This window comes from Gymnoscopelus microlampas (genome assembly GCF_963454915.1).
Source record: "Gymnoscopelus microlampas genome assembly, chromosome: 16".
In the NCBI taxonomy this organism is placed as follows: Eukaryota; Metazoa; Chordata; class Actinopteri; order Myctophiformes; family Myctophidae; genus Gymnoscopelus; species Gymnoscopelus microlampas.
The window spans coordinates 12,432,731-12,448,195 of record NC_139953.1 but is presented as its reverse complement, the minus strand read 5'-3'; the positions used below and the strand labels follow the sequence as shown (position 1 = coordinate 12,448,195).

At 41.5% G+C, this 15,465-nt stretch overlaps 1 protein-coding gene across 1 annotated transcript; it reads right to left on the bottom strand.

The window, feature by feature from the left end:
* Nucleotides 1–155: 155 nt before the first annotated feature.
* Nucleotides 156–9,059, bottom strand: LOC311063418 (ectonucleoside triphosphate diphosphohydrolase 5-like). The gene is made up of 13 exons (XM_084082857.1): nucleotides 8,597–9,059; nucleotides 7,977–8,056; nucleotides 6,377–6,520; nucleotides 5,567–5,642; nucleotides 5,017–5,052; nucleotides 4,272–4,360; nucleotides 4,041–4,120; nucleotides 3,289–3,350; nucleotides 2,773–2,874; nucleotides 2,353–2,496; nucleotides 2,004–2,060; nucleotides 1,329–1,444; nucleotides 156–492 (listed from the first exon to the last, which is right to left on the bottom strand). Exons 1-13 carry the CDS (start codon nucleotides 8,820–8,822, stop codon nucleotides 409–411), a joined length of 1,296 nt encoding a protein of 431 aa, XP_083938983.1. The 5' UTR covers nucleotides 8,823–9,059; the 3' UTR covers nucleotides 156–408.
* Between the last annotated feature and the right edge of the window lie 6,406 nt (nucleotides 9,060–15,465).

The window sequence follows — 15,465 nt, the reverse complement described above, 5'->3', positions numbered from 1 at the left end:
AAAAACTGTCAAGTAAGCTGGTGTCGGTGTAATGTCCGATTTATACTTAATAATTGTGCACCAGTGTCATGCACCAAAAACTGCAGCTCTACAAGCTTGCAACGCGCTTTGAGCTTGTAGAGCTTATAGATCTGCTATTTTCGGTGTGCAACAACGGCGCGCAACCAAGTGCAACTCGGGCTTAAGACAACAGGTGGCTCGTTTACAACTCGATATATCAACACACAAGAGGAATCGCGTTCCAAAAAATAGACATAAACAATTACTCATGAGTTCTTTTACAGCCCCATATAAAATACACAGCAAACGTCCGGGGTAGACAGAGAAGGCGGTGGCCATTATTCAGTACCCTTGATGATTGAGCACCAACTAAATGAGCAGTATATCTATCCTCTTGCTCCTCCCTCCTCAGTGGATCTTCAGGTTGTGGAAGTGATGAAACGTGGCGCCCAAAGCCCAGCTCGTCTCCACGTTGTTCACTTTCTTGGTCAACTGGGAGGGGGGGATAGAACAACAAATAATGAAAATAACAACACCAAATCACTTAAATGCCTTTGTATTTATTGAAATAATAAAATAAAAAAAGTAACATGTCTGTCTGTGTAACGTTTCTTAGGTTTTTTTTTGTCTGTGCAATAGTTTTATCGGGACAGAGTTGCCGAATCAACTGCTTTTTACAATCAACTTAAACATAGGAGACATTTGTAGTTAAGTCTTAACTGATAGGAACCAAATATGTAGAAAAGCAAGTCGAAGCACTTTTATACATGTGTCAAACTTTAAAAATGTCCCATCTCAACACCAGGCCAGGTTAACATGCTGTTGATTTAATTAAATACTAACAATCATCACAGTTCATGTCTTCTTCATGTCAGTCAAGTGTCCAAACACATGCTAATCACCCCAAAATACCCAAAGTTGATGATATGCGTCAATTAGATTGAATGATATTATTATTTGATTTTCATTGGGGGGTCAATTAAAATCACTCATGGGTTTGAGTATCACTGTTAGTATGACCTTTTGTGATGAATTTTGACTACATGCTATAGCATTATAGTTTTGCTGGTTTTTGACAACATTTTATATGACCGTTTGATTATGTTTGATGGCATGTTACTACTTCTACTGCTATAGTAGTAGAAATATCAGTAATAGTACTACTATACCACTACTACCGCTATTATTATTATTACTACTCATATCACATAGTATTGTCACATAGATATATTGCCCAGCCCTGTCTACAATGTACAAATTCAATTAGTAACACGACCTGAGCTGTTTCTAGAGTCTGGACTACATTATTACTGTGATGTGTGTCTTACCTGCAGTACAGTGTTCTCCTTGAAGCCAAAGCCGTCCTTGAGCAGGCAGGTGATGTAGGTCAGGTCCATGCACAGGAAGGGACTGGCCGTGCCATACTTGGTCATCTTGTTGCAGACTGAGCCGACACAAAGAGAACAAAAACAGTGAAGTGATGCCTTTGTTAACGGGTTGGATAATCAGTCATCTGTATGCTGCTGTGTGGGCCGAGGTCCTGGTTTCAAATAGGGCAGTTGAAGGGCGGAGCGGGCGGCAGACAATTGACATGCTCCCTCGTCTCAAGTGCATGGCAGGTATGTAATAGTGATTATCGTCGCTGTCGGGCAGAAACCTTGTATCTCCATATTTCAACTTGTCATGTTTTTTCGTCAATTATTGCCCTACTTCGTCATAAAAGTAGCAAAAATAGCCGCAACCTGTTGTGATGTGCTTTGAGCTTGTACATCGGCTATTTCTGCTATTTTTGAAAATGATAACAGTGAAAGTTAAGCGTCTGTGGGGTTTTATTAATATTGAACCAATGAAGTATTAACAAGTGCTTGTGTCTAAATAACTACAATGGAACACAGGTTATTTTTTCCATTTCCTGAAACGTTATCGTTTTGGACATACAAGGTTTCCACCCGACAGCGACGTTATGCATTGCCGTGCGTTCCAGCACTCGGCGCTTGACTCACCCTCCTTAGCCCTCTTCTTGAAGTCTTTGACCTCCAGCTTGCCTCCTTGGGTCCCGTCTGCAACAAGAGGTGATTGGGGTCATTTGCGTCTCATGCTAATTCTATACGCCATTAATTACAGTGAAAGTAGGCCTACACACACACTTCTATCATGCTAATAATAGTGTGCGTGCCCTTTTGGCTCGGGCCGGCAGAGAGGATAGTGATTAGTCTAATAACTACACACCTATAGGCTGTCAAACCCACCGATTCAGCTGCTGATGAATCATATTTCCCTGTCTCTGTCTGCAATTAGAGTGTGTGGGGGGGGGCGACCTCCTGCTGTGAGTGTGTGTGTGTATTCGCTCACCGATGAGGCCTGCATCCACAGCTCTGTCAAAGTAATAGGAGAATGCGTAGAAGACACCGCTGTCCTTCAGTTCGTACGGCTGGTGGATGATCCCCTTTACCACTTTGATGATCTCCTGATAACACAGCTTGTATCCTGCATAACCTGATGCAAGGGACAGAGACACAACGTTACATATGGAACCTTCCAAAATGCCCCATAAGGCATCTACATTTAGTAGATAAAAATCTGCAATACATTTACCCCTTCCCTGCTGTCAACGCTGAACCATTTCCATCAACCCAAGGACATTTATATTTGTAGTAAACAACGCTTTGTGAGAGCGTTGAGCATCTTAAATGGCTTTCTCCACACTGATGTTGATTTGTTAACCCCAAGCAACAGATTGCGTGCTTGTATTCAAAGCACATCAGTTCGCACCATCTGGGATCCCGCTGACTTGATAGGTGATTCCTCCAAAGCTCCACTCATCCCTGAACTTCTTTGGCAGACAGGAGCTCTTGAAGACCCGCCACTCCACATCTAGTGAGGAAGGACACAAAGAGTGTGTTTAATCTCTCGGTTGGCTCAAGAAACCACACACCCGGTTTCTGTGGTCTTACGGCGCAGACAGGGGAACGGAGTCAAACAGATCGACAATGAATTCCACCCAAGCCTTTTGGCAATCCATGGCACTCCCTATTATTTCTCAGCATCTCACTAGAATTTCTGATTAGAAAGGAGGATTTGACCTTAGTAAACCCCTGTATCACCCCTCACCCCAAACACAAAAACACAACCTTTAAATATTATGAGGAAAAGATGAAAGGAATAAAAGGTACTTCAAGCATTGACACTCGAAAAACGTGCGCGCGCACACAGGAAAGTGAAACCCCTGTGTCGCCTGCGTCGTGGAGTCCCAGCTAATGGAAACCGAATAACCATTCATTCATGTACCTTCTGCTCCCAGAGCTCCCAGGCTTGCCAGTCGCGCTGCCATCAGCCCGTTGCCCAGATAACTGCAGGGAATCAATGAGTGAAAAGAACAAAAAGGTAATAAGACACTGTCACAATGTACTCGGCAAACAAACTAGATACCCCCACCCCAGTCACACCACAATATAATGTACTCTGCAAACTAGATATCCCTGCCCCACTGTCACATGATCCATGTACTAATGACACTCCAAACAGATTAAATGCTCATTATGGATTATGTCGTGAGCTTGTGTATTATCTGCTATTTTCAAAAAAGATTTGTGCCTATATTGACATAGGGATTATTATTTCCATAAATACAAAGGCATTTAAGCCCAAAATACGGATGGCAGGTTGAAACTTGTGATTTAAGTGGAGAGTTCCTTAGTTGCTTCTCTGGAAATAGCAATGGCACATAGGTCATCTGACTCACAACAGTAGGTTTTAATTGGAGTCCCAAATGCAAGAAAACTGCTCTATTGTGGAAGCCAATTAAAATGATGTAGGCGGAACATCTCACTATTTGGGTAATTCTAAAAAATAAGAATCAAGTCTGACATTACTTCCAAACAATCAAATATAATTGAGATCAGATTTCAGCATGGCTGTCTCTTAAGTAGGCCAACATACATCAGAAGATGGAACAACAAAGCTTTCATATCATGGAAATGAGTACACATTACTTGTCATACTGTTATTACCGTTTTTATTTGCATTTAAAAACGTATTACCTGTGAGTGTATAGCTCAAACGTGGAATTGAACATATCGAATCTGGCAATGTAATCCGACGGGGCGCCTTCAACTGTTTTCTACGGAGGGATATCAAATACTGTATGTCAGACCAAAAATACAACATTATTTCAAAACAACTCGCAGAGAAATGACAGGAAAAAGCTAATTAAAATAAAGAAAACAAGAATACATTAAATAAAGAAGCTAATTAAAATACAGGCGACAAACCTTTGATTTCGGTAGGAAGGTAATCTGGGTTGATCCCCCACCCAAATCTAAGATCCCCACAGTCTTCTTAGTTTGTGAATTTAGGTGACCTAAAAGAAAGCGAGAAAAAAAGGTCCCTGGTTTAATCCAGCGGTGAACTCTGCAGCACACACAGAGAAGATAGGAATCCGCTACACTTAAGATGTTATCTTCAAAAGGCCCATTATGTAACCAGGGGTACGAAAACTCAGCTTTGTAGCTGATAATGAGCCAAATCATTCAGTCACACTGTAAGGTAAACACGTTCAGCTTCTATCTACTGGTGAAAATATAACTGCAGAATATGTGAAATTATACGTGCAGCTGAAACCTTCACTTAACCACTTAAACTCTATATATACTTAGTTGACCGAGGTCCCCCAGGGCTCTATACTTGGTCTGCTTCTTTTTTCCCCTCTACACCTAATCGTTGTGACACGTTGTGAGCTTGTAGATCTGCACGAGGGTTCATATCTTAATATTGAGGTATTTATCAGTTATAATATATGAGGTCATGTGTTCTTAGTTTAGTGGGGAGGTGCTCAGATCGTGGGAAGTTTTGAGTGGAACTGTTTTTGTTGGTTGTGTAATTTGTGAGTAATGCTAGTTGTAGCTACATAACTTTGGCTACGGAGACAACCACATTTCCCCTCTGGGATTAACAATGTTTTATCTCAAATACTGTATTCATGTACATAGCAGGTCATGTGGGTTTTTCAGAACTCACCAGTCAGAAAGTTGATGGCTACCCAGGCCAGGATTCCTACAACGCAAATTAGCAAACAAACAAAAGCAAAAGAAATGGATAACAGTCATTTTCAAGAAAAGCTAACAAGACCGTTTCAGGGAAGATAACCACATAATTTCATTTGAAATTGCAATGCTTACAACATATACATTAACAAGTGCAAACACCTGGAACCAGAGCTATAATTCACAAAAACAAGGTTGAAACGCTGACAAATCAATTACACCATGGCACAACGTGTGGTTTAAGAACATCAAATCTTTTCACCACATAATTGCAGCCTGTTCAGGTCACAACAGCCCTGTTGCCCCAAAACAATTCAATTTTCTAAAGTGTCATCATAAAACATGGCAATAATCTACTGTAATTTAGCTAATGTCATAAATAGTTCATGAAGAAAATGTGCGCAGCATGCTAGAATTGGTCTGATGGCACTGTGGAGGTGCTGCAGAAACAAGCAGCGTGACAGTGGGAGCTGATGAAAGGCTTTGACTGCTGCTTGCTGGGGCCAAAGGTGACCAGACGTTACCTTCATTCGTGCCGTTCATTATGCTGACGCTGTCGTCTGACACCAAGAAGGGAGATTCATGGAAAACATCCAGGACCTGAGGAAGATGAGAGAGAGAGAGGGAGAGAGAGAGAGGAAAAAAATCAAGAACAAATAGAGAAATGAAGAGAAAGACAAAGTGTGAGAAAATTACAAAGAGTAAAACCGAGAGAAAAAAGTAAAGTGAAAGAAAGAATTAAGACAGAAAGTGAAAAATAAAGCGAGTGAGAAAATAAAGCGAGGACGAGAAAAATTGACTTAATGTTATCTGCAGTAATGGTAGCCCCTCCAGACGTGCCCTCCACAAGATGGGGATTAATTAATTTCCCCGGGGGATTAATAAAGTATCATATATCTCCCACAATGCCCGGGGGCCATCCATTATGCTTTATCCTCTCTGTGAGAGCCCTCTCCACACTAAAGCTCACTCCACGGCGCTCCTGATAACAATGCTGTTCCTCCTTCAACGCTCTAGTACCTGTCATCCCCCCTCCCCGCCCCCCTCATCTCTACCAGGCTGTGCAGATTGCCCTGCTACTCTTCTTCCCATAATAACAGTCAAGTCAGGATAGCTTTCTGTGGCGATGATCACTCCAGGCAGTACAAGAGACTAACGCTGCGCTTCGCATTATCTCCCCCTGCCTCCTGGCTCTTCAAACCACGCCGCCGGAGCCTAATTTATAATCCCATGGCATGGTGGCGAAGCTTTGCCAAAAAATAACTGATCTACAAGCTAACAACGTATGCCGATTAGGCTTCAGTCAACGCCAGTGTGTACTGTAGCTCCTTTACCTGGTCCAGGAGAGCTTTGGCCTTGTCTTCAGGCAACAGCCGGAGTCCTGCGGTGGCTCTGAGGACCACCGGCGTCCTCTTCCACTCCAAACGAGGGACTGTCTTCCGGGCCACCTTCAACAGCATCCTCACTGTGTGACCGCCCTGTGGGGACAGAGAGAACATCACTGTGTGACTGTCCTATGAGGACAGAGGATATCACTGTGTGACTGTCCTATGGGGACAGAGGACATCACTGTGTGACTGTACTATGGGGACAGAGGGACATCACTGTGTGACTGTACTATGGGGACAGAGGGAACATCACTGTGTGACTGTCCTATGAGGACAGAGGATATCACTGTGTGACTGTCCTATGAGGACAGAGGACATCACTGTGTGACTGTACTATGGGGACAGAGGGACATCACTGTGTGACTGTACTATGGGGACAGAGGGACATCACTGTGTGACTGTACTATGGGGACAGAGGGACATCACTGTGTGACTGTACTATGGGGACAGAGGGAACATCACTGTGTGACTGTCCTATGAGGACAGAGGGGACATCACTGTGACTGTCCTATGGGGACAGAGGGAACATCACTGTGTGACTGTCCTATGAAGACAGAGGGACATCACTGTGACTGTCCTATGGGGACAGAGGGGACATCACTGTGTGACCGCCCTGTGGGGACAGAGGGAACATCACTGTGTGACTGTCCTATGAGGACAGAGGGACATCACTGTGACTGTCCTATGGGGACAGAGGGGACATCACTGTGTGACTGTCCTATGGGGACAGAGGGGGACATCACTGTGTGACTGTCCTATGGGGACAGAGGGGGACATCACTGTGTGACTGTCCTATGGGGACAGAGGGGGACATCACTGTGTGACTGTCCTATGGGGACAGAGGGGGACATCACTGTGTGACTGTCCTATAGGGACAGAGGGACATAACTGTGTGACTGTACTATGGGGACAGAGGGGGACATCACTGTGTGACTGTCCTATGGGGACAGAGAGCCATCACTGTGTGACTGTCCTATGGGGACAGAGGGGGACATCACTGTTTGACTGTCCTATGAGGACAGAGGGACATCACTGTGTGACTGTCCTATGGGGACAGAGGGGACATCACTGTGTGACTGTCCTATGGGGACAGAGGGACATCACTGTGTGACTGTCCTATGGGGACAGATGGAAATCACTCGATACATAACAGTGCTATGCAAAACAACATCGAATTAAAAAAGAACCAAACAGTATACCACAAATCAGACAGGATGCATTTTGCACGCTGCAAAACACAGGGTGCACCGCACTGCCTTTTATGTGCAGCCTACAAAGCAGAGCAGCTTGCAGCACCTTTTTCTCTTCCACCAAAAACATGAAGCGCATGGAGTACAAAAACGCTTGGTGCACTGCAATGCAAAAAAACTTCACAAAAAGTTGAAATAAGAATTACAAAAAGATGCCCCCAGCTGCTGAAACGCATCCTGTCTGATCGGGCCCCAAGTCTTAAATCATTTTTGACGGTTTTCTTTATGCAGCTTCAGAGAAAACAGCACTTTTTATTCAGCTCAACTGAACTGATTAGTACTGACAATTAACTCACCATCTCTGGTGAGTCAGCATATGCCGACAAGCCGGGCTTTATGGAATGGAACATCTCATTGTCCAAAACAGGCAGCTCCGCTAAAAGATACAACATATATACAGTACGCATCAGTTATACAGCAGATATTCAAAACATTCGGAGGCCTTAAAATCGAAATAACCTGGTATACAGTACATACAGTGCAGCATTGATCTCATTCAAGACAATTCAAGTTGACTCGTATTTGACAAAATATTGGTTTTATATAACTTGGAAAACAGATTAAATTCAATATAATCTGCAGGTATAAATTTGCTGTTGTGCAATAGGGCTAGGGATTCCCACCTGTCAGTCGACATAGTATGTACAATAGCATACTGTTGAGCTTGCTTGTGGAATGTAAATACATTCCAAATGTCATGGGAGTATTAAAATCTCTGCTGCTGTACAATAAATGCACCTAACATGTACGACTGCTGCATTCAATATAAAAAAAACGTATTCATACACAGCAATTATCTTAAAGAAGGAGCTCACAGTAATTTTCAAGCATAAATTATTTTTTTTAAATGTAAGAAAATAAACTAATAATACTAAAAGCAATGTGTGCCAAGAGAGGCCGGTTCACATGAGTCTACCTGAGTCTTTCTGGATGAAGGTATACACGTGGATGCGCGTCCCCGTGCTCCCTGCGTCGAACATCACCGCGTAGAAGATACGGCTGGAGTTGGCCGGGCGGCTCAGCGTGGGCAGCAGGCTGCCGATGCTGTTGGTCAGCTCCAGGAGAGAGGTCTTGACCTGGGCATGGCTCAGCCCCACCACGGCCAGCAGCACCAGTAGCATCACAGGCACTTCGGGCCTCATCTTCACGCTGGAGGAGAGATCAGCGGAGGAATAATAATAACAAGGCTTGGTGTTGAGGCACGATGATGAAAAAAAAATTGCTCAAAATCAAATGAAGCCAAAAGAGTTCCTTCGGCTTAAGTGAACCAAGGAGACGACGCAGAGAATGAGGAGCTCGGTTATAGTGTCTGCTCTTATGAAATGTGATGTCCCGGAGTGACCGGCAACAGAGGTGTAGTAAGGGCGTAATCAAGTGCAGTAAGGTGAGTTAACCAAACAAAGTTATGTAGCCTGGTGTTGGACCACGCCCTCGTAGCCACTATAACTAACCACAGAGGAACATCCCTGCAGTGGCTCACTGGAACGCCTCCGCGTGTTTGACTTGTTTGTTGACACAATCCCTGCACAGAGAAGAATCATGACAATCAGCTGATACACATGTGTAGAACTATTGATAGGCTGCCTTAAAATAGCTAGTTCAAGTTTTAAAAAGTCCCATTCTAACCAGGATTGTGGCTTTGTGCATGTGATCTACAAGCTCAATGTGTCGCAATGTTCCATGTTGTGAGCTTGTAGATCTTTGCTATTCGTCGTATGACTAAGCATATAGGAATTATGTGGGTGATATTTGCTAAGATTACCAACGAGTCGCCAGATCCATCACTATGACGAGTGACATTAAACATGAAGGAAAATGTGTTTTAGAATATCATGTGAAAACTTGTACAGGAAAGATCTGAGCTTGTATGTTTGTGGGGGTGGGGGGTTAACCAGTGAGGATTCAGGAATCCGAAGACAAACGCTTTTTTCACGAGAATACATTTCAAAATACTCTCAACAACCTAGCTGCTCCCTTGAAGTCCCTTCTACCTCTTTGACGACCTCCACCACTATGTCCCCTCCCACTCCCTTAGGGATGCCAACCTCCTAGAAGCCCCCAGGACCTAAGTGCCTAACCTGGGGTGACAGGGCTTTCCCAGTTGCCACCCGCTCTCTGTGGAACTCACTTCCAACCCACATAAAAGCTGATCACCCTAAGCCCACCTCTTCAGACTTGCCTTCCCCCAAACTAATCCTTTTTCCATTGTTTTCCAATTAGATTTGATCTGCTTTTAGTCTTATTCTGTACCCCCCATTTCTTTCATTTATTTAATTGTTGTTTTAATTAAGGTATTCGTTCTGTTTATGTAACCATCTTTGAGTACCTAGAAAGGCGCTCTATAAGTTTGATGTATTATTATTACTATTAACATTATTATTACATACTGTACTGTACAAGTTCAGATTTTTGTTCTACAAGTTCTCACATTCTGCAAGATATATTAACCTTCATATTTAAACCCCACAATACTGTTATTGCAGTATAGTGTAGACTTTTTTGTGCATTTCATTTAAGGGGCTCCAGAATGTTAAGTTCTGGTTGCATCTGTATAAAAAAACATGATCAGCTCGCAGCACACTCCCTGTGGCAAAGAGACAATGCATATTCGACTCAGCATAACACTATTCAGCTCTCCCTCCAATATCCATTAATTGGAGCACACTGACACTAGTGCCAAATGTGGATGAGTTTCACTGCAATGCTTCCAAGAACATGTTTTTCCACACTGAACAGCACACTAAATCAGAAGCTGTTAAAGTAATACTTCTCACCCCTAAAATGAACATTTGTATATCCATTTTTTCCCCAGGATTTATTTTTTCTCACTTGGCCTGCTCCTTGGTGAATGAAGAATCCAAAAACTGAGAGAATGCTTGATGAGCTGAAGTTAACTGGGGCCAAGTTTAAAACGAGCAAAACTGTAGCCAGTGATTACAGTACTATGCTCACTTGCTCGGTACATCCAAAAAACACTCCAAATCTTTAAATTACAGTATAAAACATTTCCGGACAAACAGCAACTCTTGCACAAAGTAGCACGCCTACTCCAGGAATTCAAGGTAACGTGAGGTGAATAATCCATATAAAAGGTTCTAATTTTGGGGGTATTTTTTCAACCTCATGTCAGACTTGGATTTGTGTAATCATGTTTTTGTCTACTGCATTTTTATTTAGTTTGTAACACCGGATGTACATAAATGTAATGTAATATGTGTACTGTAATATGAACTAATTGCAATAAAAGTATATATTTTTTTTAAAACCTACTTTCAACCTGGCGTCCCTATTTTGGGCATGTCTAGGTGAAAGTCTTCACAAATTGCAGATATGCTATTTTCACCATTTTTTCTTTTTTTAATATTGCGTATTGTGTACGTTTCTTATGAACATCTGCATACAGAATAGAGCAGATGGGTTTCACATATGTCTAATTGTAATGCTTATAAACACGTCTAAGGCCTGTATTATCATAAATGGTTATGAATGTTCCAAAAATAACGCTTTATTTTATAACCTACATGTCCAAGAACATGAGAACACATGAAACATTTAGATACAATTTGGATTACACACACACACACACACACACACACACACACACACACACACACACACACACAGTCTGCCATCCAGAGGAAGAGCAACGTCAGTCAAGTGTCAGGATAACCAATGGAGACATATCAGGCCAGGGACTCTATTAATATACCACTAGTGCACTCTGGGAGTCACACACACACACACACACACACACACACACACACACACACACACACACACACACACACACACACACACACACACACACACACACACACACACACACACACACACACACACACACACACACACACACACACACACACACACACACTCTGTATGCAGGCCTAATATATAAGTATGTAGTATGTATGTATCGTGTGACGTGTCCTAGAAAAGCCCTCCAAGCTTAACACCAAACCACTGTCTGTGGTTCCAAAAAGTTTAAATAAAATAAAAACAAATCCAGCTGCTATGGCTATGCCTTGTATGTATGATCTAACATTAAGTTTACAAAGATGTATTTTTAATCATGTCCATGTTATGTTATCTTGCAGTTAAAAAGTTATCTGCACCAGTGGTGTAAAGTAACTAAGTACATTTACTCAAGTACTGTACAATTTTCTTTACTTTTACTTCTACTCCACTACATCTCAGAGGCAAATATTATACTTTTACTTTACACTATAATTATTTGAACTTTAGTCACTAGTTACTTAGATTTTAATTATTATTACAAAACATACATTAACCACTTCAGCCCTATATACTGTACATTTCGGATCGACAAGCTCATCTGCTATTTACTAAAGATTTTTATACAATTTATACATTTGAAAACGTGTGAAATGAGACATTCTGCATAAAGAGTACTTTCTACTTTTGATACTTTTAGTACATTTTGATACTAATACTTGTGTACTTTTACTCGAGCACATTTTGAATTCCGGAATTTGTACTTGTATTTGAGTATTTCTACATTGCAGTATTGATACTTTTACTTAAGCAAAAAATGTTCGCCCAGACACAGAGTGCCACAGTCATGTCATGTGTTGTACAACGTGTATTACTTTGTTTTCCTATCCCACCAAGTGTTGTCAACAGAGTTACACAACAGCACAGACACTAACATTAGCTGTTATTACAAATGATTACATCAGCTAGCAGTTAGCTATTAGCTTCTCCAGTAGGTACCTATAACTAACCACTGACATAACGGTCCATACAGCTGTCAGTCTGTGTCACCCCGACGGTTACAACTTGTTCCACCAAGGGAAACCTGAATTAAACCCCACCACAGGCTCTTTGTTCAACCAAACTGACACAATGTAATGAGTAGTTAAGTAAAAGCAGTAAACAACTCATCCTCACCATGATGTCACACTTCTGACTGGACTATATGATGTCGTGTGTGTGTGTGTGTGTGTGTGTGTGTGTGTGTGTGTGTGTGTGTGTGTGTGTGTGTGTGTGACTGTGTGTGTGTGTGTGTGTGTATTTGATTTTATGTACTGTCTGATAAAACTTCTGAAAATAAAGAGTTTTTAAACAAAAATAATAATAAAAAGGTAATATCAAATACATTGTAAAAAATGAGAGACATGACGCTTTATTAGCAAGACAGTCTTTTATTATTATTATTCCTCATTTTGCTGCTACAGAGTAGAACTGCCTTAGAATCTCTGCTGATGATGTCTCAGGTAGTTAATAGCGATCATATCTTAGATTTATTGAATTTAGAGGGGGTGGGCCCCACGGTGGGGGGGATTCTACCATTTCGTAATTCATTGTCAGTAATCCATCCTATCAGCGTTTTGCGACGACGTCGTATCGACGTTGTAAAAGACGTGTCTTTTCAACAGATATCTCTTTACCCACTGGCACAATACAACGCCCATACGCCGTGCACACGCCGTGCATACGACGTCCGAGTCAAACCTCAGTCAGCAGCTGTTTTGCAAAAAATACGTTGAAACTTCGTCGAGACACGTCTGACTCGGACGTCGTATGGACGGCGTATGCACGGCGTTTGGGCGTTGTAGTATTATGTGCCCAGCGGGTAGAGACGTCTGTTGAAAAGACACGTCTTTGTGCAACTTGAATTATGGATTTTTGATTGCATTTTAAGTTTTAGATGAATTTTTCCCAACTCCGTAGCCTAAAAGTGAACGCTGAACACCAGTGATATTGTAAGTTAATTAAGTGGAATTCATAATTCATAATTGTCAATTATTGTTTGCCCCCCTTCCTAATGTTGTTTGTTTTTAATGTCACCTTTTCTTCAATGAAGCCCTGCCAACTACATCACATGGCCTGTTCCTTGGAGGAGTTGATTTAGCTTGTTAGTATATATAGTATAGTATAAGACAGGGGTCTTCAACAGGGGGTCCGGGACCCCTAGGGGGTCCTCAGAGTTACTACAGGGGGTCCGCCAAATCTTTGTGTGATATGATTTTTTTTACCTTAACCACTTGAACCCTAGCATCCCTTTTCTGAGGTGAACTTTAGCCAAAAATAGCAGATCTACAAACTCACATTGTGAACTTGTAGATCGGCTATTTTTGGCAAAGAGATAGGTGTAGAGGGAAAAAAGAGCAGACCAAGTAAACAATAAAGTTTAATCTGAAACACAATTTTATACAATATGTAGAGGGGGTCCCTGCTTCATCTCTGTCTCAGCTAAGGGGTCCTTGGCCTAAAAAGGTTGAAGACCCCTGGTATAAGAAATCAACTGTGTCATAAAAAAATGAAGTCATACAATACTTTAGTTTAAACAAAATGCCATACAGTCCTGTTGTTAAAAAAGAGAAAGCTATTCAATGCCATAATACTTTGTTCTTGTCAGCCTAAATTGTTTACAGCACAGCTATCTATTTTTATATTTAATTCTTGTGACAATCCTGGGGGTTGTCAGGATAACTGGTGTGGTTGTCATGGTTACTAACCATGCGTCATGTGTTTCAGAATGATTGGAGGGCGGAGTGTGTCATCAGTGGAGATCTGGCCCACCTGGATTGTCCTCTATAAAATAGGTGGCTGGACTTCACTCTTGTCCTCTCTCTCACCGTGAAGCTCACTGGGAGCACTCCAGCCTTTTGGATTTTGCTTGTTAAAGAACAAGATCACTGTGGTAGAGGTTTGGGTTGTGTAGTTACCTTGTCATGATGTAACTCCAAAGGTGAACAAGAAATCTAAAATAATTGGTGTATAATAATTGAATAGAAATTGATCATTCAAAATATGCTCCTCATTGACATTGTACGGTGAAACGGCTCTCAAAGTCACTCTTTTAGCACGTGAACGAACACAAACTAAGCTGATTCAGTCAATATAGAACATCACCAAACCCAGTACTGTTTTTTTTTTTTAATAAAAATGTCAACTTCCTGTTGATTTTACTATTTGAAGATCCAGATCCGCGGATCCAGTCCGAGTTCTTTTTAATAAAAATAGTAAAATCAACAGGATGTTAGCATTTTTATTTAAAAAACAAACTGTACTGGGTTTGGTGATGTTCTATATAGTCTGAATCAACTTTATTTGCATTCGTTTGTGCTAAAAGAGTGACTTTGAGAGCTGTTTCAGCCTACAATGTAATTCAATGAGGAGCATATTTTTTTATTATCAATGGAGCAATTATTTTAGATTTCTTGCCCACCTTTGGAGATGCATCATGGCAAGGTAACTACACAACCCAAATTTTCAGCCTTAGCAGAAAATAGCCGATCGACAAGCTCACTGCGACACGTTGTGAGCTTGTCGATCGGCTATTTTCAGTCAAAACTTTCCTCATAATAACACAAAACAGAAAATACACTAGTATTGAGCCCTGAGGCTCACCGGTTACCCATATAGGGTTAAGTTGGTTTTAATAAAAAAAATTAAACGTTCTTTGTTTGTGTGAGTTTCCTCATTTTGTTACGAACTCAGCCGTTTGCAACACTCTTGGTTGGTTGTTGCAATAAATACATTACATTTAAGTGGTTGAATATATGTAATTTGTTATCCCTGAGTCACTAGAATACCTCAAAACGAAGTATGGAGCTCGGCCTATAATTGATCATTGATTTGATTGATATGCTGCATGCCATGAGTGCGAAGTGGTATTTTCTTAAACTTAATTCAGTTAATCATAGAGGATCTGTAATACAGCACTGTTTGAGGAACTATAGTTGAAAACTTAAGACATATTTTTTAATGTCCAGTCCAAAGTGAGAACAATGTAGCCTACTTGATTTAACACCAAAA

Coding starts and splice junctions, on each gene's coding strand:
- LOC311063418 (XM_084082857.1), bottom strand. CDS start 8,822: ATGAGGCCCGAAGTGCCTGTGATGCTACTGGTGCTGCTGGCCGTGGTG. Junction 4,361..5,016: donor AGCCATCAACTTTCTGACTG/GTGAGTTCTGAA, acceptor GCTTTCTTTTAG/GTCACCTAAATTCACAAACT. Junction 3,351..4,040: donor TTTGAGCTATACACTCACAG/GTAATACGTTTT, acceptor GATTCCCTGCAG/TTATCTGGGCAACGGGCTGA.